This window comes from Hyla sarda, chromosome 5 (genome assembly GCF_029499605.1).
Source record: "Hyla sarda isolate aHylSar1 chromosome 5, aHylSar1.hap1, whole genome shotgun sequence".
NCBI lineage: Eukaryota > Metazoa > Chordata > Amphibia > Anura > Hylidae > Hyla > Hyla sarda.
In genome coordinates, this window is record NC_079193.1 from 242,208,099 (window position 1) to 242,232,843 (window position 24,745).

At 42.0% G+C, this 24,745-nt stretch overlaps 1 protein-coding gene across 8 annotated transcripts in view; it reads right to left on the bottom strand.

The window, feature by feature from the left end:
• The window catches only part of ZNF236 (zinc finger protein 236), a 161,751-nt gene that overhangs the window by 42,139 nt on the left and 94,867 nt on the right, over positions 1–24,745 (bottom strand). For all 8 annotated transcript variants that reach the window (XM_056521411.1, XM_056521412.1, XM_056521414.1 and 5 more), the window contains 7 exons: positions 23,687–23,790; positions 15,777–16,187; positions 14,921–15,066; positions 14,588–14,831; positions 10,982–11,161; positions 5,648–5,806; positions 3,314–3,498 (listed from right to left, as the gene is read on the bottom strand). In XM_056521411.1, the coding sequence (XP_056377386.1) occupies positions 3,314–3,498; positions 5,648–5,806; positions 10,982–11,161; positions 14,588–14,831; positions 14,921–15,066; positions 15,777–16,187; positions 23,687–23,790 (1,429 nt within the window). The remainder of the gene's footprint in view (positions 1–3,313; positions 3,499–5,647; positions 5,807–10,981; positions 11,162–14,587; positions 14,832–14,920; positions 15,067–15,776; positions 16,188–23,686; positions 23,791–24,745) is intronic.

Genomic DNA, 24,745 nt, shown 5'->3' on the forward strand with positions numbered 1-24,745 from the left:
AAGGGTACTCCGGTGGAAAACTTTTTATTTTTATTTTTTTAGCAACTGGTGCCAGAAAGTTAAGCATATTTGTAAATTACTTCTATTAAAAAAATCTGAATCCTTCCAGTACTTATTAGCTGCTGAATACTACAGAGGAAATTCTTTTCTTTTTGGAACATAGAGCTCTCTGCTGACATCACAAGCACAGTGCTCTCTGCTGACATCTCTGTCCATTTTAGGAACTGTCCAGAGCAGCATATGTTTGCTATGGGGATTTTCTCCTACTCTGGACAGTTCTTAAAATGCAGAGAGCACTGTGACCGTGATGTCAGCAGAGAGCGCTGTGTTCCAAAAAGAAAAGAATTTCCTCTGTAGTATTCAGAAGCTAATAAGTACTGGAAGGATTAAGATTTTGTAATAGAATGTGTTTAACTTTCTGGCAGTTGATTTAAAAAAAAAAAAGTTTTCCACCGGAGTATCCCTTTAAAGGGGTTGTGCACTGCCCTGCAGTTCGGAGCTCCGCTCACAGCGTCCGGAAGTTCATTACTCCAAACGCTGTGTGCGGGCTTCCGTGTTCGAGGACGCCCGCCCCCTTCGTGATGTCTCGCCCGCCCCCTCTACCAAAGTCTATGGGAAGGGGGCATGACAGCGGTTGCGCCTCCTTCCCATAGACTTTCGTTGAGGGGGCGGGCGAGACGTCACGAGGGGGCGAGACGTCAAGAAGGGGCCGGGCGTGACATCACGCCCGGCGGCTGCGATCACGGAAGCCCGCACACAGCGTTCGGAGTAATGATCTTCCGGACGCTGTGAGCGGAGCTCCGAACTGCAGGGCAGCGCACAACCCCTTTAAGATAGACATATCAATGATCCTTTTGGCAGTCAAAGCTTGGCTGCTTAAAGAGGTACTCTGCTGCTCAGCATTTGGAACAAACTGTTCCTACTGGAGTCGCGGGCTCGTGACTTCATAGCCCTGCCCTTAAGACATCATGCTCCGCCCCCCTCAATGCAAGTCTATGGGAGGGGGCATGACAGCCATAACACCCCCTCCCATAGACTTGCATTGAGGGGATGGAGTGTGACGTCATATGGGGGGAGGGGCTATGACGTCAAGAGCTCCCAGCTCCAGCATTCGGAACAGTACCCTGGAGTACCCCTTTAAGGGTTCATTCACACATACAGGATCCTGCGCAGATTTGATGCACAGGATTTGTAACTGCCGATTAGAACTATGCTCAGTCATTTAGTTTACATTGAAATCTGCAGCAGAAAACCCTGTGTCAAATCCTGCACATCAAATCTGCGTACATGTGAACGTACCCTTAAAGCGGTCTACAAAATTAATGTTGAATAGGGTAACTATTGTATCAAAATGACACGCGTCTCTAAGTGCTATGTCCTTACAGGTCTGCTCAACTAAAGAGCGTTGTATACGGTACTGATGGAGTCTTCTAGACTTGCAAGTCTAATGTACTTTGGCAGTTCCGTATACTGCTTAGAACCACGTGCAGTTCTGAAATTATAGTTACCCTTTAATTACCTTTCCTGTCAGTGCAACCGTCTTCTTAAGTGACACTGCTAACAAGGTAATGCCAACTAAGGTATTGTAATGCTGCTGGTTGGTAACCACCAGCGCACCAGGTGTCCTGGATTTAACCAGCGTCGGACCATATTCTCTGTACCATGTGTCTGCTGTATTTCCTGGTTTTCCTGCTCTGGTGTGTATGTCTCTTGTTGCAGTTTCCACTCTGTCCACTAGGAGCCTCGCGTAAGCACTGACTGAGTTTTATAGAGACAGCATGCACTCCCTAATGGATCCCGCTCCAATCCCAGCCAGGCACTGCATATGTATGAGTCTTCCACACCTGCTGTTCCTAGCCTCAGCAAAGTTGTATATTGAGTACTGCTAACAGCTCTGTCTGCTGATCCTGTGTTCCTGATCCTGCCTGTCTACTGGACTTTGCCTCTGTCTCTCCCCCGGACCTCTCTCTCTCCTGTTAATGAACTTGGACTGTCTACCACGATTCCTGTCTGCTTGCACTTTTGCATGTTCCGACCAGTCCACATCTGTAGCCATCTTGGCTAGCTGTTGTCTGTACCTGCTTTGTCAATAAACACCTAAATCAGCTCTGCTGCATCTGACAATATCTTTAGTGTCCGTTCATTCAGCCTGTCTGGCCGTCTGCCACTTGCGGCCCACTGGGTCCACACTTGTGGGGCATTACAGGGATCTTCAATGGGTCTATAAGCCATAACAAGCAATCTACCTTTAACTTGCAACTCCAAATTCACAATCTACACAGCAAGTGCCGATTTACTATAACATTCTACCCAAGGTGGCACTTGTGGGAATATTAAGTTAAACCTCTCCAAATAAAAAAAATAAAAAACAACACCTTTTTATAAGATTAACGACCCTTATCCAGAAAAGGCTTCAACGTTGGATTTCAAGTTCTACCATATATTACATGCTAACAAGACCAGACCCTTACACAACCACTTTCAAAGCAATTTTGGGTGGTAGTCTCATACAGGTTTATCCCTTTTATTTACACTATACACCTGTAAAACCTGTTTGTGTACATCAGTGTTTCACAGCCAGGGTGCCTCCAGCTGTTGCAAAACTACAACTCCCAGCATGCCCGGACAGCCTTTGGCTGTCCGGGTATGCTAGGAGTTGTAGTTTTGCAACAGCTGGAGGCAGCCTGGTTGGGAAACACTGGAAAACATTTATATACATGGCATTACATAATCCTACAAAGGCACTGTAAGTGAAATTATTTCAGTAAAAATGTAGGTGGTTTGTTTGATCTCAAAGCTTTTATATCCAATTGCTTACATTCCTTTGTTATATACCAGTTTATCCTCCCTTTCCATTAAATCCAAACCTCTATTGCACTCCGTGGAATACAATCAATATTCTCCAGTTTATAACGTGTCCTCCCCTTAGTGTGGTGCTTGTTCATGGCATACACCATAAAGTGTGATGAGTTAACCAACCAGTTGTCCGTCATTATTCTGTCATATTGTTTATCTTTCTGTCCTCCTCTTACTAATGTTTTTATTCTTTCTATCCATTATAAAATAAAGGCAATACAATTTCATGAGTTGACAACTGACAATTTCTATCCCCATGTAGTCATTTCTCATGTTCCTGTCCTCCTCTTACTGATGTGTTAAATCATCCCATCAGCAATAAAACAGAAGGAGTTGACCAGAATACAAAGTTTATCACAATGGCACTTTAAAGCACATCGGCATTACAGTGTAATGTAATAAGCAAAGATATAACTGTACTAGTAATGTATAATTAATATTATTATAAAACCAATACCTGAGAAGTGATGTTTAGCGTCACAGCATCAAGTCCGCCAGTCAGCATGCTCTCTGTATCGGTCAATGTCAGGGTAACGCTCCCATCTCCTGCCACTCCAGATGACATCACTAGATTTTGCGTGGATACAGGGGTTTGAGTGATTGATGTCGTGCAGGGTAGACTACCAGTTGATGTTGTCAATTCTAATAAGATAAAACACCAGTTAAAGGGGTACTCTGCTGGAAACCTTTTTCTTTTTTTAAATGAACTGGTGCCAGAAAGTTAAACAGATGTGTAAATAACTTCTAATTGAAAATGTTAATCCTTTCAGTACTTATTAGCAGCTGTTTACTACAGAGGAAATTATTTTCTTTTTTGTCTTGTCCACATTGCTCTCTACTGACACCTCTGTCCGTGTCAGGAACTGTCCAGAGTAGCATAGGTTTGCAATGGGGGTTTTCTCCTGATATGGGCATCAGGTGTCAGCAGAGAGCACTGTGGACAAGACAAAAAAGAAATTCAAAAAGAAAAGAATTTCCTATGCTGCTAAGAAGTACTGAAAGGGTAAATATTTTCTTATAGAAGTAATTTGCAAATCTGTTTAACTTTCTGGCACCAGTTCATTTAAAAAAAAAAAAAAAAAAAGCTTTTTCCACGGGAGTTCCCCTTTAAGTAAAACTGTTATACATCCTTTAGATGTGTTATAGATATGTAATGACACAAATGAATAGCTTATAGGCTTTCTTTTACTGTATGAGCAGTTATTCATATCTGCCAGCAACATCTACTGATTCAGGGTCTTTTTTTGCTTATCTGCATTCTGGGAAGTGTAGTATAAGGGTACGGTCACATATATTGGCCCTCATTTACTAAGAGTGGAGTGTAGGTTTCTTTGTGGGTTTTAATTCCCTACAATTTATTTTCCACGGTATTTACTAAGGTTTCCCTACATTTTCCCAACTTTTTTTTTTTACACATGATCTCATCTGTCGGGTTTTGCTCAGCTGAAATCCCCCACATTTTCTGTGAAAACCTTAGTAAATATGTTGGGTTTTTGTGAAAATGTCAGGAACATGCCCCTTTTTGTGACCATTTTCCCGACTGCCACGCCCCTTTTTGGGTTTTCTAAGCTAAATGGAGAGTTAGTCTGGGTTTTTTCAATTTAGGCGCAAATTTTGGCGCAAAACCCGACAAAACATGTTGGGTTTGCAATAGTAAATGAGGGCTATTGTATTTTGTTGCTGCGTATTTTCCTACCCATTGGAGTCAATGGGTAGCAAAATACGCAGCAGCAAATATGCAGCAAAATACAGCACGTGTGACCCTACCCTGAAACAAAAAGTGCACAGTTACTGACAACAAATTCCCAGACTGCAATGTGGCAGACAGCATTGCATTGTATGAGCTTAGCTAGGCTGCTTGTGTCAGTATAGATAAACAGAATTATTCATACACTTCTGTATAAGATAGAATATAATAATTATAAAAAATGTTTGTAGATAATTTCCACACTAAGGGTCTATTCACACGTACCGTATTCTGCGCAGATTTGACGTGCAGGATTTCAAGCTGTGTTCAGTCATTCAGTTTACACTGAAATCTCTAGCAGAAAATCCTGCGCATCAAATCTGTGCAGAATACTGTACATGTGAATAGACCCTAAAGAAGTTATCCGGTATAAAAAAAAAAAAGCATATCCCCTTTCTGCAGGATTCCGCAAGGACCCCCTGAAATCTCCCAGCCTGCACTCCAGCTCTTTGCATGAATGAAGTGTGTTGACCATGACACAATGCTGTGACCAACACGTCCTCTACATGCATCTCTATGGAAGACCCGGAGATGGCCTGCCGTGTTCGACACACTACATTCATGCAAAAAGCTGGGGCACCAGGCGGGAGATCTAACACTTATCCCCTATCCTGCAGACAGGGAATACGTTTTTTATACTGGATTACTCCTTTAAAAGTATAGAATTACTATAAAATGTGAATGCACTGTCACCTGTCACTAGTTTCATGCTGCCCAAACAACAAGTAGCACCAAACAGGACAGGCATAGCTATCACAATGCCGTATAATTAACACTGAATAGTTCTGCAGTTTCAGTGGAATTGTCAGTATAACTTTGGTTGGGAATAAAGCTCCAAGACATCAGGGAAGTCTCCTTACCATCAGCCTTAAATCAAAGAACTCTCCCCAGATAGGGAGACATAGGTCACTCGAGACCGGTGGGGCGGTGGGACCACCCCAATGACATGGAGCCCCATTACTGGCTGAATACTTAAGCACTGTAAAAATATGTTGATTCTAGTTGCAGTTTTGAGTGACATGGACGGTTTTGATATAGCAGTACCTGACGTGGTAGTTAGTGTAGTGGCCTGTGATAAAATGTGATCATTGCTTAATGATAGTGAAGTTTCTGGAGCTTGGCTGGTAATCACAGGTGTATTTAGTCTCATGTTTCCATTCAGTTCATTGCATCCTGAAGATCCCAGCTGCATGATTTCTTGTCCTATAAAAAATAAAATACACAGTCAATTGGCAAATAAAATTAGGTTGAAGATAAACAGAAGTTTCTGAAAATAGAGGTAAAATATCAAAAGGATATAAAGATAGTGTGATCCGGTGGATCTCCCAAACTGCCAGCATCATATAAACAGTGCTTAAAGGGTTACTCCGTTGATAGACATCTTATCCCCTATTCAAAGGATAGGGGATAAAATGTCTAGTAACGGAGTAACCCTTTAAATGAACCCTAAACACAGACCTTACAGGGCTATTCCAGAGCCCATGATGCCAAGTTAAGATAAAGTGTAATTTTCATGCATGGGACCCACATTCGGAAGTGAGGTAGTAAAATCGTTTTATTATTGATGAAGCCTTCCATGCAGCCAGAGACGTGGGCCCAGATTTATCAAACTGTGTGAGAGGAAAAATAGAGAGATTTTCTCCCAGCAACCAATCACAGCTCAGCTAACTAGCTGAGGTAAAGTGAAAGCTGAGCTGTGATTGGTTCATGTGGGAAAATCTCTCTATTTTTTCTCTCATAGTGTGTGATAAATCTGGGCCAATATGTCCTATGTCACATGGTCTCCAGGGGGCTTGGCTATGTTGCAGTAGGTGGGTGGATAGCATTACTTCAGTAAATTCCTTCCACCCTGCTATCCACTCACCCACTACAGCATAATCCAGTGTTTCCCAACCCGGGTGCCTCCAGGTGTTGCAAAACTACAACTCCCAGCATGCCTGGACAGCAAAAGGCTGCCAAAGGCTGTCCAGGCATGCTGGGAGTTGTTGTTTTGCAACATCTGGAGGCACCCTGGTTGGGAAACACTGGCATAGTCACACCCCTGGAGACCATGTGACTTAGGAGGCAACAGAAAAATAAATAGGCTTGCACTACAGAACTTCTAGGTGTGGGCCCTGTGCGTAAAAACAAGTCAAAGTGGTGCACAGAGTTAATAGAAGTAAATGACACTATATTATAACTTGGTATCAAAGGCTGAAGTAAAAAAAAAAAAAAAAAAAATCATGAAATACCCCTTTAGAGGAGGGTCAGCTGCAGACGTGAAGTGGTGTTTAGTCATTTAGTTTTCACTGAAATCTGCAGCATCAATTATGCACAGGGTACCGTATGTGGAAAAACAACCATAAAGGTGTTATTCAGGGTTGGAAAAAACATTTCTTCCAAACAACAGCACAACATTTGTTTTTTCGAGCTGAGTGATAACTGGGGATTAGCTTCTCTGATGTTCTCCTGGAGAATAGCAGTGTGTGGGGTTCTCCTCCCTATACATTAATAAAAACTATATATTTCTTAGTGTTGACTGCAAAAGAAGACAGAACAGGAATAAAGGGGAAGAGGAGATTACGGGAACTTTTATTTTCAAACTCAGATTGTGGGAGGCAGAAAAGGAATCAAATAACTAAGACTAGATTTTATATCATGTACTAGCTGAGTACCCGGCGTTGCCCGGTTTTTCCTTCCTCATCCTTGTTGGGGAGGAAAATCAACAGAGGAGCAAGCTTTTGACTTCATATCCTGTCCCCATATATTGTTGTCATATCCCAATCCCATATCCCGTCCTCATACCCCGACCTCCTATCCCATCCTCCTATCTCGACCTCCTATCCCATCCTCCTATCTCCACCTCATATCCTGACCTCCTAACTCTACCTCCTATCCCACCCTCCTATCCCCTCCTCCTATCTCGACCTCCTATCCCATCCTCCTATCTCGACCTCCTATCCCGTTCTCCACCTCCTATCCCGTCCTCATATCCCGACCTCCACCTCCTATCTCAACCTCCTATCCCGTCCTCATATCCCAACCTCCTAACTCGACCTCCTATCCTGTCCTCCTATCTTGACCTCCTATCCTGTCCTCATATCCCGACCTCCAATCCCGACCTCCTATTCTGTCCTCCTGTCTCAACCTCCTATCCCATCCTCATATCCCGTTCTCGTATCCCGACCTCCTAACTCGACCTCCTATCTCGACTTCCTACCCCGACCTCCTACCCCGACCTCCTACCCCGACCTCCTACCCCGACCTCCTATCTCGACCTCAAATCCCGTCCTCATATCCCGACCTCCTATCCTGACCCATAATATGTGCACCAGGTATTGAAATATCTCCAGCCGTACAGAAGTTATGTGAGAACATACATTTCCCATTGATTTTCATGGGACTTTAAACAAAAACCCTGACCCTCACAAATGGGGGTGGTTAAGGGTTAAATTAACTATCCTATATTTTAAGTTGACATATAAGTAACATGTGACCAAGTATTATCGAAATATCTCCAGCCGTTTGGAAGTTATGCAGTAACATATATTTCCCATAGAGTTGTATGGGACTTTAAACATAAACCCCGCCCCTGGCAAATGGGGGTGAGTAAGGGTTAAATCACCTATCCTATGTTTGTTGTTGACATATAAGTAACATGTGTGCCAAGTTTCATGTTAATATCTTTAGCCGTTTGGACGTTTTTGTGGAACATACATACACACATACATACATACACACACATTGAGTTTTATATATATATATATATATATATATATATATATATATATATAGATAGATAGAAATATATATTTGCATATTTATTTAAAATAAAAGTAAAAGCAGTCTATAAAGTTCTTCTAGTTGTATCACAGGCTTTGTGTGATCTCTGACTATACCTATAACCATAACCGTGGTTTTCAGTCCGGCCACAAAACCGGATACGGGGCAAAAATGAGCCTACTGGAGTCACTATCTGACTCTGTTCGGCGCATTTAATTGACTGAGATTCGGCACCAGTCTGGCTGGGATACAGCTGCGGCCAGTTTTTAAAGTTCCCAGCCGGATCTGGCAGCCAGTTCTCCGAAACGTGGTGTGAATGCACCCTTACACATATTGGAGAAGATATACAGATTGCACTGGACTAACAGCTATTTAAGGTAAGCTTAAAGGGATCCTGTCATCTCTCGTGCTGCCCAAATCACAGGCCATCAGGGCGGACCCCTGTGGCTTCTGCCTGCCCCACCACACTTGATTGATATATCTCTCCCTGCAGCACATCCAGGTCAAAGTATTTGAAAATAGTGGGTGCAACCAGCTTTAAAGGGGTTATTCACCATAAGATGATTTTAGTACGTACCTGGCAGACAGTTATGGACATGCTTAGGAAGGATCTGCACTTGTCTTGGGGCTAAATGGCTATGTTGTGAGATTACCATAACACTGTGGCTAGCTTTTTGTGAACTGGTATTTCCTGTTTGACTTTTCTTTTTTTTACTACAAATCCAACAATTCCATTTTCCTCCCTCCCACACATCAGCCACCCCACCCATTGAAATATAAAAGAGCTGCATCCATTCAAATCAGTGTGGTTTTCAATCAGGGTGCCTACAGCTGTTGCATTAGTAGCAGATCGATCACTCCACCCATTGAAGCAGACAGGCTCCCTGTCATCAGCTGACTAGTGAGTCAGGTCTCGGTCGCATTGCAACCTGGGAAAAATCCGAGACAACAGTCATTTTGTAGACTGTTAAAAATAAATAGTGGGGTGAAAAATCACAGAAGAATTGTGAGAAATTTGTAACACACAGGTACAGACACCATATTATGGACTACACTAACTTTACAGCCTCTGTAGCATAGTCAAATAAAAAAAAATCCTGCAATATCCCTTTAAGAACCGCGGTCCTCTGGTTCTCTTGAACATATAGTAGATATGATTGTTTCGGCGGCGTTTCGGCCGCCGAAACGTGGTCTCTGTGTACATCATGGAATAAATCACCTTTTGCATAAAAACGCTTTGGTGTGCTGTATCATATCTACTATATCTCCCTACACCCAGAGAGATCTATCAATCGAGGCTGGTGGGGCAGGGAGAAGCAGCAAGGGACCGCCTCGATGACTCATGGTTTGGGCAACATAAAGGTGAGGACAGGTCTTCTTTAAGGCTGTACCCATGCATGCAGGTGGCATACAATTATACAATTTCACAGGGAAATATCCCTGTTTTCAATTGTAATATTTTTTTTTTTTTACTACGTTTATTGAAAAATGTACATTAATACAGAATACACATGCAAAGCATCAAAAGAACAAGATGTACAGAACAGTAAAATGATAAAAACAGTCTACTCTGGCAGATTGAGTGATGGCACCTCCATGTACCCGGCAAGAACACGCCGACTTGAACTGTAAATGCTGGAAGGCAAATAGACTTGCACTATGCACATATGAAGCGGTGATGTATGTCTACTTTGGCTGTAATGTGAATTTGAAGGACTTCTATATAAAAGTTTTGTATAAGCATTAAAAGGGTACTCCGGTGGAAAACAATGTTTTCAAATCAACTGGTGCCAGACAGAAAGTTATCCAGATTTGTAAGGAGAGAGCCCCTTGGCATCACTGAAAGGAGATGAAAGGTGCTAGGGCTCTTGCAGATGGAAAATGGGTACTCCGCTGCTCAGTGTTTGGAACAAACTGTTTTGAATACTGGAGCCGGGAGTTTGTGACGTCATAGTCGTCACGCCCCCTCCAATAGACTTGCATTGAGGGGGCGGGACGTGACGTAATGAGGGGGCAGGGCTATAACGTCACAGGCGTTCTAAACAGTTTGTTCCAAATGCTGAGCAGCGGAGTACCCATTTAAAGAAGATGTCCACTGCTAAGAAATGTATCCCCCTATCCGCAGGATTTCCTGTACAGGGCCCAGATTTGGCCCCGGCTGAGCTGCTGTGTGTGATGTTTCGCACCCAGTAGGTCAGCTGGTACAAACATGCCCTCTCCATTCATCTCTATGGGAGAGGCAGAGAGACACAGCATTCCTGTGTCTCTGCCTGTTCCATAGAGATGAATGGAGGGGGTGTGCTGGGTACGAAACGCACTCTTTGCCGGACCTGAGCCTGGGATATCGCGGGGGTCTTAGTGGTAAGAAACCCCCGCGCCTCCCCCGTCTTGAACACCATTAGTGTTTCATAAAGTAATTTGCCCTTTAGAACTCCCATTAGAGCGGTCTGCTATTAGGATGATTTTCAAGTGTTTTAAGAAAATCTTGTACTAACAGTCTACTATACCAAATGACTGAAAATGCACCAACTAGGACTGCTACCATAAGTTCAGGACAATAGCAAGCGGTAGTAAGACACAAAGAAGCAAAACAAAAAATGAAAGACAAGAACTAACCAGATATAGTGAGCGTGATCTCCTGCGGTGAAACCGTGGATGTAGTAGGAGTGGTGCCGGTTGCGTGCGCCAAGACCTGACTTAAACTGGAATTATTAATGGTTAGCGTTATTTCATGTTGTCCATTGGAAGAAGACACCAGGCCTTGAGACGTCATGACCTGGGAAAGGTCTTGTCCAGCTGCAGAGGAAGAAAGTATTCTGTAAAACATATTCCTAAAGTACTAGAACATTTATAGGATGCATAACTTGTAGTTCAGATTTAGCTATGTCAATATCACATCTGCACGCAAAAACATAGTCAATATCAACGCCGCACAGAAATGACTCCACAGGGGATTGCATAGATTTTCAGGACAATTACACATTTTGATTAACTTTTCAAGACTTCCTGACTGCAAAATAGAAAAATGTATTTCTAGACAGTATCATGCTGCAGGTTTAGAAAGACATGGCTGACTGAACGGCAGATCAGTGACAGGGGTATTCAGTTGTGTTCTATTTCTAAAGTATGATCGACTATTATATCATCAGAAAGACCATGACACCTTGGGGTTTAGAAAGAGGTCATGACAAAACAGATGAGCAATCTGAACTGCGGGAAAAACAGGGAATTGTAACAAAAACAAAGGAATTTAAAAAGGTTCATAATAATTTAGCTAATGTGATAAATCCATAAAATATATATTAAAGGACATGTCCGGTGCTCACTTTTCTTACTGTATCCGTTCTGGGCTGCAAAAAAAATAAAAAAAATAAAAATAAAGCTTTCTCTTACCTGTCTATGTTCCCCGGGTGCTCCGGTACAGGTGTTCGGTCCCCGGGCTGTATTCTTCTTACTTCCTGTTAGCCCAGCACGTGACACTGAGCTTCAGCCTATCACCGGCCGAGGCGGGACATCGCTGCGGCCGGTGATAGGCTGAAGCTCCGTGTGACGTGCCGGGCTAACAAGAAGTAAGAAGAATACAGCCCTGGGACCGAACACCTGTACCGGAGCTCCGGGGGAGCGTAGGCAGGTAAGAGAAAGCTTATTTTCTTTTTTTTGCAGCCCGGAACGGATACAATAAGAAAAGTGAGCATCGGACATGTCCTTTAATGTGTCGCTTCATAAGAGACCATACGAAAGTTTTAAGAAAGTGAATTAATTTGAGTTCAGGTAAACTATTAATTACTAATAAAGAAAGATGTAAGTAATTCACCAGGTAAGTTCACGTCTATAACACATTATATATATATATATATATATATATATATATATATATATATATATACACATATTAGTATTGGTAGAACACAAACATATGTACCAGAACAACACTAATTTGGCTCAGTTTGGCAAACAATACTTTGTTATACATTCCTTTTGTGGTAGATATTTGATTGGATATATGATGGCATATGTTTTGAACATATTTTTCTGTTAATATTTAAAACTATCTAAAACCAGTAAAAAATAAATAAAAATAAAGTGAAGGTGTTTTAAACGAATACACATGAAGACCTATACCCCACCCTATGTCACTAATACACTTCTAAGGGGGCGAAAATTGTTTATGTTTGAATACAATTTTTTGTGACACAGAAAAGTGGTGTGTGTGTATAACTTTCCTCTACCACAAAAAAAGTCATAGCTTTTCGTACAGGGAAAATAACAGAGCCAAAAAGACATACTTTTGACTACACTGACATAATGGAAGCCTATGGGTATACCATAGCATACGTTTAGGTACAATTTCAATGTATCTCCTAGCGTACGGTTGTAGTATAAATTTTAATCCGCCCTAAGATCTACTGGATGTGCAGATGAATGAGAGTAGGACTAAGGAAAGTTCAGTCTTCTGCCTTGAACTACACAATTAAAAAGGAAAAGGATGTATTAGAGTAAAACAAAGTTAGATTTCTCTATCTCTGATGTAGGTTCCTAACTACTGTAATTACTGTTATTTATATACATAAATATGATGTGTAATTAGATATCTAAAAGTCATCATCCTTATTTCTAGGATAGGAAAAAACAAAACAAAATAAAAAGTGGTAAAAATTGTAAAAATAAATATCATATTGTTCAGGAAATTGAAATTGTTATATTATGAACAAAAAATAATAATGTGGAAAAAATTTTGAACATGTCCAAAACAATTACCCCAATGGAAAAACCATCCTACTGAATAAGATTGTGAAAAAAACGATGCAGTCTACAACACACCATGGTAGTCCACAGCAGGGAAGCACATATTGTTATTGGACTTCTAAGGTCACGGCCACATCATTCAGAGGTGTAGAAGGAAAAAAGTAAATATGGAATTTGGAATGTCACAGACATATGTCCTGCCACTCTACATTCTAGTCTAGATTTGTGCCACACAGTGGTGCTCATTACGGTGTAAGTCATAGTACAGTGATCCCTCAACTTACAATGGCCTCAACATACATTAGTTTCAACATACAATGGTCTTTTCTGGACCATTGTAACTTGAAACCAGACTCAACATACAATGCTATGGAATCTGCGAAACGTATCAATGGCTGGTAGTAGAGATGAGCGAAGTTACAGTAAATTCGATTCGTCACGAACTTCTCGGCAGTTGATGACTTTTCCTGCATAAATTAGTTCAGCTTTCAGGTGCTCCCGTGGACTGGAAATACTGGAAAAGGAGGATATAGTCCTAGGAGACTCTTTCCTAGGACTGTATCCACCTTTTCCAGCCCACTGGAGCACCTGAAGGCTGAACTAATTTATGCAGGGTAAGTCATGAATCGAATTTACTGTAAGTTTGCTCATCTCTAGCTGGAAGAACCGACCAATCAGAATGGACATTTCACTTCTAAAACCCCTGTATTCCTAAAGTGCATGCACTGACTGGTGTCTGGTAGCGCCCCCTACAGTTACAAGGAAGTATTACATGTTCTGTACTCTTTACCTGTGCCAGGATTAGCTGCTCCTTTGGACACCAGGTGACGGCGGCTCCATTTTCCTTTTTTTAGGACATTGTGTATTGTACAGGACCCTGAAGAAGCTTCTGTTCTCTACATAGACCAGTGTTTCCCAAAGAGGGTGCCTCCAGCTGTTGTCGAAGGCTGTCCGGGCATGCTGGGAGTTGTAGTTTTGCAACAGCTGGAGGTGCCCTGGTTGGGAAACACTGACATAGACAGTGATTTACAGCTCCCAGCAGCTCTTTCTTACTTTTATTTGTAAGGATTTGCTTTATCTACATTAGTTATCTACTTATTTATCTTTAATCCTCACTTTTTCCTATTTTTGGATGACATTTTGGTGGCTTCAGAACCAATTACCAGGTTTCCATAGAGTTATGGTCTCAACATATGATGGTTTCAACATACAATGGTCGTCCCAGAACCAATTAATATTGTAACTTGAGGGACCACTGTACTGTCCCCGAATAATGCAATATATAGTGCTAACAGGTAATAGCGCCTCTCCTAAAGTAGCACCTGTTCAGACAGCACAAGTCTACTGAGAGAACATGTACCTATTGTTTAGATTTTAATACATTAATGACCTGAAGTTAATCCCTGGTCCATTTTATTACGTTATAATGATAGAACAAAATAATGCAAAGATGATTATGACAATTCCAAAGCTTACTTGCAGAGCTTGAAGACAGCACGGACTCTTGCTCAGTGATGGGGGCAATAGTCAGGTTGGACGATGACGTTGCAGTTGGTTGAAGAGACAAGCTTGCTATAGGCTGAAGGACAACATTGGCAGGTACTGCATTCTCACTGGTCTGTAAACTATTGCTGGCTTGCACTGCATTGGGGTCCCCGGTAAGTGGTTGAGGTATAATGCTGCTATGTTGGAGTGTTTGTTGTAAAATACTGGGGTCAATCTAACAAGAAAAAACGAAGAGCACATGTAGTGACAATGAGACAAAAGCTTCACTCCTACCATGTAGAGAGTTACACAGCAATTTGTTACCTGTAGTGTTATGTTGTTAATTCCTGAGGCATCTAATCCAGAAATCTGCACATTTTGTCCAACCAAGTTGGCAGCGAGCTGTAACTGGATTCCCTCCAGAGTGGCCAAGCTACAGTCTGACAGCGATACGGTTAAATCCCCACCGGCTGCACAAATAATATAACAACACATCAATATAGAACAAAACAAACGATTCTGTCTACATCTTAATAAATATTAAAGTAGCATAGTAGTGAACTAATATACTTGACATTACACCACGTAGGCTTTGCTCATACAGTGATGTACAGTATTTGTTACATTCATTTTAGAAAAAAAAATATTTCTATCCTTTTTTGTTTCTCTGTATAAGATCAACTACTACTGGCTTTAGTTTAAAGGGCTACTCCACCCCTAGACATCTTATCTCCTATCCATAGGATAGGGGATAAGATGTCTGATCGCAGGGGTCCTGCAGCTGGGACCCCCACAATGCTGGATGCGGGGGTTGTGACTGCATGGCCACTATGGAAGGGGGCGTGGCGGCAGCCTCCCATATACTTGCATTGAAGGGGCATGATGTCACGAGGGGCGTGGCCGTGACACCACACCCCCCACCGCCGTCTCCAAGCATTTGGAACAAAATGTTCTGAATGCTGGGGCGGCGGAGTACCCTTTTAATGTTATAGACTAAGAGTACCCCTTTACAAAAATGCATGCAAAGTCCACACAAGAAATGCATCATATGAACAAGGGCGAACTGCAATATAGGAAATGCATCAAGCTCGGCATGTGCAACTACAATAACTTTTTCTATTAGCAAACTTTGCTATAACTGTATAACACATTTGTCTGAGCTGTCGGAGTATGTACTCACCTGATACTGAAGCAGGAAGGATTGCCTGTCCGACAAGACCTTGTTGGAGCAAACTTTGGTCAAACTGACCAGAAAGCACAGAACTATTAGTAATGAAGACACTTGGATCTGTTGTTGATGAGTTAAGAAGGTTTATTGGTTGGAGTGAATCCACCGTGCTGGAAGTTGTACTAGGTGCTGGAACTGCATTTTGGGTGAGATGCCTCCGCACAACAGGCTTTCTGATCTTTTTAGAATCAGATTTATAATGACATTGTATGTGCGTCTTTCTACGCCCGGATGTACGGAAACGCATATCACAGTGAGGGCACTTAAATGGCTTTGCTCCAGTGTGCAGTCTCATGTGCACTTTAAGGCTACCTTTGGTAGAAAATGAATTTGTGCAGACGTGACAGCTAAACAGCTTCTGGCCTGCAAAGACATGAAAAGGCAAAGATAATAAATAGCAAGTATCTAAGATAATTCATATTTAATGAGGAGCACATATATTTACATGTATAGGCCCATTTACACTACACATTTCCCAAGCAGTATTCCGCTCTAGAAAATCCATTCCAGAAATCTCCCATTGTTTCCAATAGGATTCTACTGCACCTTTTACACTAAAGAATAACCGCAGCAGAAAATTAAAGACCGCAGACTGTCAATCGAATGAACATGTTCATTGTTTTGGCAGAATGCACACCAAAATGCAATGTTGTCTACGGAGACGGCACATTTCCGAGCAGTCCTAGCTCCAGCTTAGGGTGGGGTTCACCCCAGGTTTTTCAAGTACATTTCCCGTATACATTTTCATTATAGAAAACATATGGAACCGTATTGAAAACCGTAAACATAGACAAACAATTGAAAACCGTATGCACCCAATTGTGTACGGTTTGCTTACAATACGTCTTTTCCCGTACTCAAAACCGGGTTACAAACCGAATTGCAACCGCATGGTCGTCAATGGGAAACACACATGTAGATGGTTCCATACGGGAAACCGTATGCGGTTTTTACTTTGCACATGCGCATTTGCATCCTAAAGTTAAAAATTTTTTTAAATTAAATTATTTGAAATAAAATTTTCAAAAACGTATGTTTTTTTATTTTTTATTAAAAACAGACGGAACCGTATGCACTTTTAAAAACAGTATACGGTTTAAAAGCGCATACGGTTTACTTTTTCCCATACGGTTCCATCCGTTTCTTTTGCCATACGGTTTTCTTTAGAAAAACTTATTGAAAACAGTATGGCAAAACGTGGTGTGAACCCAGCCATATTCTGTTGGCATCTGCAGCTCAGAGTGTCAGCCTGGATGAGCCCCAAGGGAATTTCCTCACTGAATTAACTCTGCATGGAGAAGATATTATCCAGAATTGGCGATTATTTCCGCAGGGCTAATGCTTTCATTATGAATGTACTTTATAATTAAGGATGACTAACAACTTAATTTGTTATAGCAACACAAAGTAAGAGAAAAACAATTTGGCAAAAACAATTGTTGAAAATAAACATATTTACCTAATGGCAAGAATATGGTTACACCACTCATGACTTGATATTAGGGATCGACCGATTATCGGTTTGGCCAATATTATCTGCCGATATTCATGATTTTGGACGTTATCGGCATTTACCTTGCCGATAATCCCCCGCCCCGCACCCCCCCAATGCACCGCACCCCCCCAACGCACCGCTCCGGCCAGAGACCGCCGCTGCCCCATTGCCTCCCCCATCCCCAGTTTTATAATTACCTGTTCCCGGGGTCCGCACTACTTCTGGCTTCTGTAGCATCCTGCGTTACGCTGTGCGCTGCGCAATTACGAGTGACGTCCTCAACGTGACGTCACCATCAGTGAGCACAGTGACAGCTCAGGACGCCGCTGGAGCGCAGACCCCGGGAAGAGGTAATTATAAAACTGGGGATGGGGGAGGCAATGGGGGCAGCGGCGGTGGTTGGACTAAGGACCATCATGGGGAGAGAAGCGGGCGGTGGCGGCGGTCTCTAGCCCCCGCAAAAGCCGCTGCAGTTCATTGATTTAAAGTTATCGGCTGACGGCCTGAAAGGCCACAGATTATCGGTATCGGCCCTAAAAAAAACATATCGGTCGATCCCTACTTGATATGAAGCAGTACACCAAGTTTCATCTGAGAGATTTGCAGTAAAGGGGTCTTAAAAGGGCTAAATGAACATCCCTGTGAGAGAAGCAATGGCAGCCGTATTGGTTGTCACCTACAATAACAGGTATACTGTAACTGTAATAAAAGAAATGTTCGAAGAAAATAACTCAAGGGGAGAAAACTATCAAAACCTGTGTAGAGGAAAAAGTAGTGCAGTTGCCCATAGCAACCAAATTGCTTCTTTAATTTTTTGAAAAAGACCTTTGAAAGATGAAAATAGGAATCTGAATAGTTGCTATGGGCAACTACTTTCTTTTGCACAGGTTTTAATCTTTTAATGAACAGCTGCGGTCCTCTGATATAAGGAGCCATATTGGACATGGGTTTGATCTTAATAGTTCTGTAGAAGACTATTTTGGGTTGGTGCCATTTTCTTAAGAAGAAAAACTGCAAGTTCACCTTTTTACATTAAATTCAATCAGTTGCGACAGGAGCATTGTCACACTGTGCCAAGTTATGGCAATGAGGTACAACAGTGCTCACTACAGCCAGCGATGGTGGGTGTTTTAGGTCACAGACATTTACTGATCCATCTAAATGACAAGTCAGAACATACGATTATTTAAACAGAAACCTTCATATGAAAATTATCTTTTCTAACTTTGAAACCAGAAGAATTGGATGTAATGCGCTGTTGCCATTTCTAACAGAGAATTAGCCCATATTCTAACCAGAAGCTGAACAGTAAATACAGCAATATAATTGTTTAATTAAATGTACCCGAACCTGAAAACTATCAACATCAATTTGGCTCTATTAATGTCTAAAATCTCTTCCCTTTAAATGCAACGCCTCTCAGTAACACTGTATTGTTTCCAGAACGTCTATCAGAATGATTTACACTGCAGAATCCACCCGATATGATCCTCAATTATTGTTCTACTTCTTTGACCCCAATTCCAATGTTTGCAGCAAAATTAAGCAGAGTTTGCTCTAGAAATTCTCAAAAGTGATATTACAAAAAACATTTTTGGCTTCTACTTCATTAAAAATTCTGTTCATTTCATCCCCCAGTGACAACAAATTTGTCTTGCACAAAAGCTCTTAGCTGGGTAATGAAATGAAAGTCAATACTGCTTTTTATTATAATGCTTTTTCAGAGTCATCTTTTTATTTATTTATTTATTTACTCTAAAACCACAATATTATGTACTGCTTTTATAAATCTAGCCATGGATTCAAAAAAACATATTAAAAGACCGATATGAAAAGAGGTTTTCAAATAAATGTCTTCAGAATGAAAACCATCAGACAGTACTCCTACGTATCATTCAGCTAATGGTATTAAACATAGGCTTAGCCCTCTCTTTCATTACCTATCTGGGCATTCACATTGGGAAGACTCCTGACACGCTCTACTCCCTAAACTATACCCCACTCTTCCAGCGCATTTTGGCTGAACTGATGTGCTGGAGAACTTGCCATTGTCTTTCCTGTGGAGGTGTCAACTAGTTAAAATGATTAGTTTCCCTCGACTTGTATATCCTCTGCAAACGCTCCCACTTCTGATTTGGCATGTCGATATTACACGACTTAACTCTGCCTTCCAACGCTTCCTGTGGCAAGGCAAGCGCCCGTGTATAGCCCTACAGAAACTAATGCTTTGTAAAGCGGAGGGAAGGGGAATACATTTTCCAAATATCAGGGGTTATAATTTAGCATGCCTTTTCGACATACGCTTGATTGGCTGAATGGCTCCACTTATTTCTCTAATTTAGCGGTGGAAGAGGCTCTGGCTGCCCCTTGGTTGCTGCCAGCGCTACTTCATACCTCTTATGCCAAGCTTCCGACCAGGATCAACGGCTCAGTGCTACTGCGTGACACTATAGTGAGCTGGAAGGAGGTGTGGAAGGTATTTGGACTTCCCTTCCTTTTATCCAAACAGACGCCCTTGCTTGACCATCCAGAATTCCCGCAGGGTAGATCCTCCCCATGGATGAGATTGTGTATTTCAAAAGGGGTTCGGACGGTGGGGCAACTTATGCACAGTGAGGATCATAGATGGCTCACACAGGAGGAGATGATACATATGTTTGACCTTCCCCCTTCCCACGCTCTCTATGCCAATCAAGTTCACGCCCTCGGTTTCTCTAGATTACGGGACCTATCGAAGGAAGCCCCATTGCACACCCTGGATGAGGTTATAAACAGCGAATCCTGGAGACTGTCAATCTCAGAGTTTTATGTAGCCTTCCGAGGGTGCTTTCTCAAATATGACTCCAAAGGTGTATTCCGTACATGGGAAAGGTGGACTGGGGACCCTGACATTGCTGACATTATACTGCAAGGCTGGGAGGCAGTGAGGAAAAATGTTATAAATGAGAGGGAGACTTTTTTCAAGGTTGCTAATGCAGCATTGTACGGCTTTAATATTTTACCCTCTCCTTCTTTCCCGGATAAGATCACGCACTGTCCTAAGAGCAAAATTACGCTCACTAACATGTACCATGGGATGTGGGAGTGTTCCCACTCAGTAGATTACTGGCGTCTAATAAAGTCATATATATGGGACCATTGGAGGGTGTGGATAACGTTTACACCAGCTATGTCCACGGAGGAGGAGGGGGGGGGGTCGATAGGTTTCCACGTTTTTTTCATGTAGTTCTCTTAGTGGCACTTAGGTGTCTTTTCGACATATGTTTGGGCTCCACTACTCCAGATTTGCCTATGCTGATAGCCCAATTGAAGACATTTCTAGATGTAGACCGGTTAGATGCTGAATGGCATTCTGACATGGGCACTAAGAATTTTTCCAGAAATGGAAATCTTTCATTGTTACTCACTTTGACTCTCAGGGGATAGCCAAAATTGTCCAGCCTTTTAGATACACAACCTGGTATGGTATAGAGAATCTGAGAGGCTCTCTAGGAGCGTTACGTTTACCTGATTCCAAGGCCACTCTCTATTAATACTTTTGCTCTTGTTTGGATCCCCTGGGAGTCAAAGGAACTGTGGTACTGCATGTATCGGGGAAGTATAGTAGTGTTGCGGCTCCCGCTTACCGTAGGACCCTGATACTTACCTCGGATTGCCTGGGGGGGGGGGGGGGGGGGGGGGACTGTTTATCCCTGATAGAGATCCTACTATTATTTTGAAGATCTTGTGGTCTTATCTTCTCATCCCTTCATTGTGAACATTTCATTATATTATTGTTTCTTGTTTTCCGAAAAATTGTTTAACAAAAAACAAAAAAAGACAATAGATTTAAAAGGGGTGTCCGGTGCTCCAGTTTTCCTGCCGCAAACAGACATCGGGTTCCAGCAGTAGTGGTTGGGATGTTCCAGCCACGCCCCCTCGTGATATCACACCACGTCACATCCATTCATGTCTATTCACGCCCCCTCCCATAGACATGAATGGAGGGGGCGTGACCACAACATCACGACCACTGCTGCAGGAACCCGGCTTTGTTTAGAACGCCGGGTGCTGCGGAAGATCGTGGGGGGCCCCAGCAGTGGGACCCCCGCAATCAGACATCTTATCCCCTATCCTGTGGATAGGGGATAAGATGTCTAGTAGCAGAGTACCCCTTTAAGCAATATTTTACTGCCTGAATTGCCAAACAAGTTGAGAAAATTATTGATCAGGAATACTGTTTACAGTGTGAAATAACATGATGATATATTTTGTTCCATTAGTATAGTTATTATTATAAAGTTAGTATGGCAAACAAGCCAATGAGCAGGAGCTGACATTATTTGTAATTACAGATTACAGCTAATGGTTTGTTCTGAACAGTGTTTTATTGGGACCCCACCATCTAAACACTGATCATCAATCCCTAGTCTTATGGTTTGTATCGCAAAGGTTAATTTTTGTTTCTCACTTATCAAATTATCTGTTAAGACAAATAGGTGTTAAGAACATATACTACTATCTCCATGGGAATATGAAAGTTTGTTCTAGACAAAGATTTAAGCTGTCTTTGAACTGTGATGCTCTTGACTAAACCAACAGTAGGCTCCCCTAGATTGCACAAGTGTTTGCTTCTTTGTATATTGCTGCTTTTCAGAGAAGTATAGTCAGAGGTTTGCAGACCAGCTTATATTGGGCAATTATAGGCATTATTTGATACTGAGGGATGGTAACTATCAGTATCCAAAGTAAATACAGATAAAATCTAAATGTCTTCTGCAATATAAGTTATATGAGACAGAAGAATGTATGCAGCAACACAAATTTCACAATGTAGCCTGTGTACACCAACACATCATGACATTTAATGGGGACTCCAGTCTTTATTCCTCAATGAAGATGAATGGAATGCTTTGCTTGGCTATGGTCCCTGTTATTTTGTTAACAATGTTCACACCTCTAATATTGACCTGGGTCATATTGCTTAAAAATGCTACTTTTATTCTCCCTTTGGTTCCACTCTTGGTGTCGACTCCAACTTGTCTCCTGACTAAAGTACTGTCCCCACCCCTGGACTGTCACCACCCCTGGCTACATTCTCCCCTTCAATACAAGTTCCTTGCTACAGCGCATTCAGTGCCAATCGGTATTCTGGGGACTCTGATGTGGAATCTGACCAGGGACTAAAGAGGAACTCTCCACTTCATTTTTCTTTCATGTTATCCTAACTCTGCACCACTGTCTGAGGTGGGTGACTGCTGTGGCCAGTGATTAACTCAGCGGTCAGTTCCTGTATGTTGCACAGCAAGTACCAGTAACTAAGTGTTGTTTGAACGGCAGCAGCGAAGGAGCAGGATAAGTGAATATATATATATATATATATATATATGAATATTGTGATAAGGTGAAAGGTATCGTGGTGGATGGGCCAGGAGCCTTGGTGAAGTAAGAGCCGGTATTCATTCAGTGTCTGTGCTGCGATGCAGACTGACACTATGGCCGTAGTATGGCTGGAAGGCCAATCCAGGATGGCTTTTACTGGGAATGACCAAGTGCAGGGTGGGGGTCATTCCCCACAATCCAGGCCGCCTTTTGTTGGCCTTAAAAGCAACCTGTTTCACCAGCTAAGAAGGATTTGCTAGTTGCAGCTCACACTGTCAGAGAGAGCTGAATGTAGAGTTCTTCCCTGTGTTTGCTCCAAGCTTGGAAGCCGATGAGCAGCTTACCAGGAGGCCTGGAAAAGACTTGTTTGGTGCCGCACGGCACAAACTCAGGTGTGAACAAACACCTAAGGAACACAGGTGGACTTTTGTTACATTTTCCTTGGTTCAGCATTTAAAGACTGTTTGCTGTGTGCCAAGTGTGAATAAAACATTGAACTTCGATTCGAACTTCGAAAGTATTGTTTCCTTTCCTCTATACTGCAACCACACCTATTTGCAAGAGCGGGTCATCACAATATATAAAATGTTCACCCCCAGGCAACCCCTTCATGGGTAAAGAATGGGGCCTAAAGTGCCAAACCAACTGCAGCTTAGTGGATCCACTTGCTTAGCGAGAACAGGCTTCTTAAGAAATTTGTAACACTTACAAACCTTCCATATTTTTTGCTAATTTTAGTGATACTCTTTCAAAGCTGCACAAGTTATTGTATTATACTACTACACTCCTTCCATAATCACTTCTCTAGACTGAAATTGCCTCTCTCCATCCCTTCAGGGACCCACATAGTGGAAGAACCTGTTTTGTCACCTATGTTTTACACATTACAAGAATCAAGAGAAAACAAAGTGTCACAGCTTGACAAAATAAAAGGTTTCTCATGGGAAGATGTCCTGCTGTGGATCACGTACAGAACATACAGAAAATAAAATGTATGTCTACTAACCTGCATGGGTTTTCACATGGGAATCCAGTGTGGATTTTACTGTAAAACTCTTTCCGCATTCATTACATTTAAAAGGTTTTTCTCCAGTATGAATACGTATGTGCCTGAAAGGAAGAAGAAGATTTAGTTAGCATTTTTTGTATTATAATGTATTTTATCCTTTAATGACACCTCATAGTAAAAACTTAATTCACCTTGTCTCATGGCGATTTGCCTCATTTCACATTAGCCCCCCCCCCCCTTTATTACTGTTGAAGGAGAAAACTATACAGGGGTCCCTCAAATAAAATATTAATTGGTTCCAGGATGACCATTGTATGTTAAAGACCATAACTCTATGGAAAACCTGGTAATTGGTTTTCCATAGATAACTTATACAGATAAAGAAAGTCCTTGATCCGCTGAAAGTTGTAATCACTATCTATGTAGAGGACCGGAGCATCTTCAGGTTCCTGTACAGTACACAAAGGCCATTATTTACTAAGAGTGGAGTGTAGGTTTCTTTGTGGGTTTTAATTCCTTACTATTTATTTTCCACAGTATTTACTAAGGTTTCCCTACATTTAGTTTTTTTTTTTTTTCTGTGGAGTTTTCCTCAGCTGAAATCCACCACACTTTCTGTGGAAACCGTAGTAAATATGTTGTGTTTTTGTGAAAACGTCGGGAACACGCCACTTTTCGGAGACCCCACCCCCTTTTATGGTGGTCACGCCCCTCCCCCCGGGTTTTCTTAGCAAAATGGAGAGTTAGTCAGGGTTTTTTCAATTCTGGCGCAAAATCAGACAGAATTTCTGGCGCAATGCGGCAGAATCTGGCGCACAACCCAACAAAACATGTCGGGTTTGCAATAGTAAATGAGGGCCAAAGTGTCCCAAAAGATTAAAATGGAGCCGCCCTCACCTGGTGTCCAAAAGAGCAGCTAACCATGGCACAGGTAAAGAGTAGTGCAGAACATGTAGTACCACCCTGTACTGTAGGGGGCGCTACCAGACAGCCAGTCAGTGAATGCGCTTCAGAAATACAGGTGATTTACTAGCAAAATGCCCATTCTGATTGGTC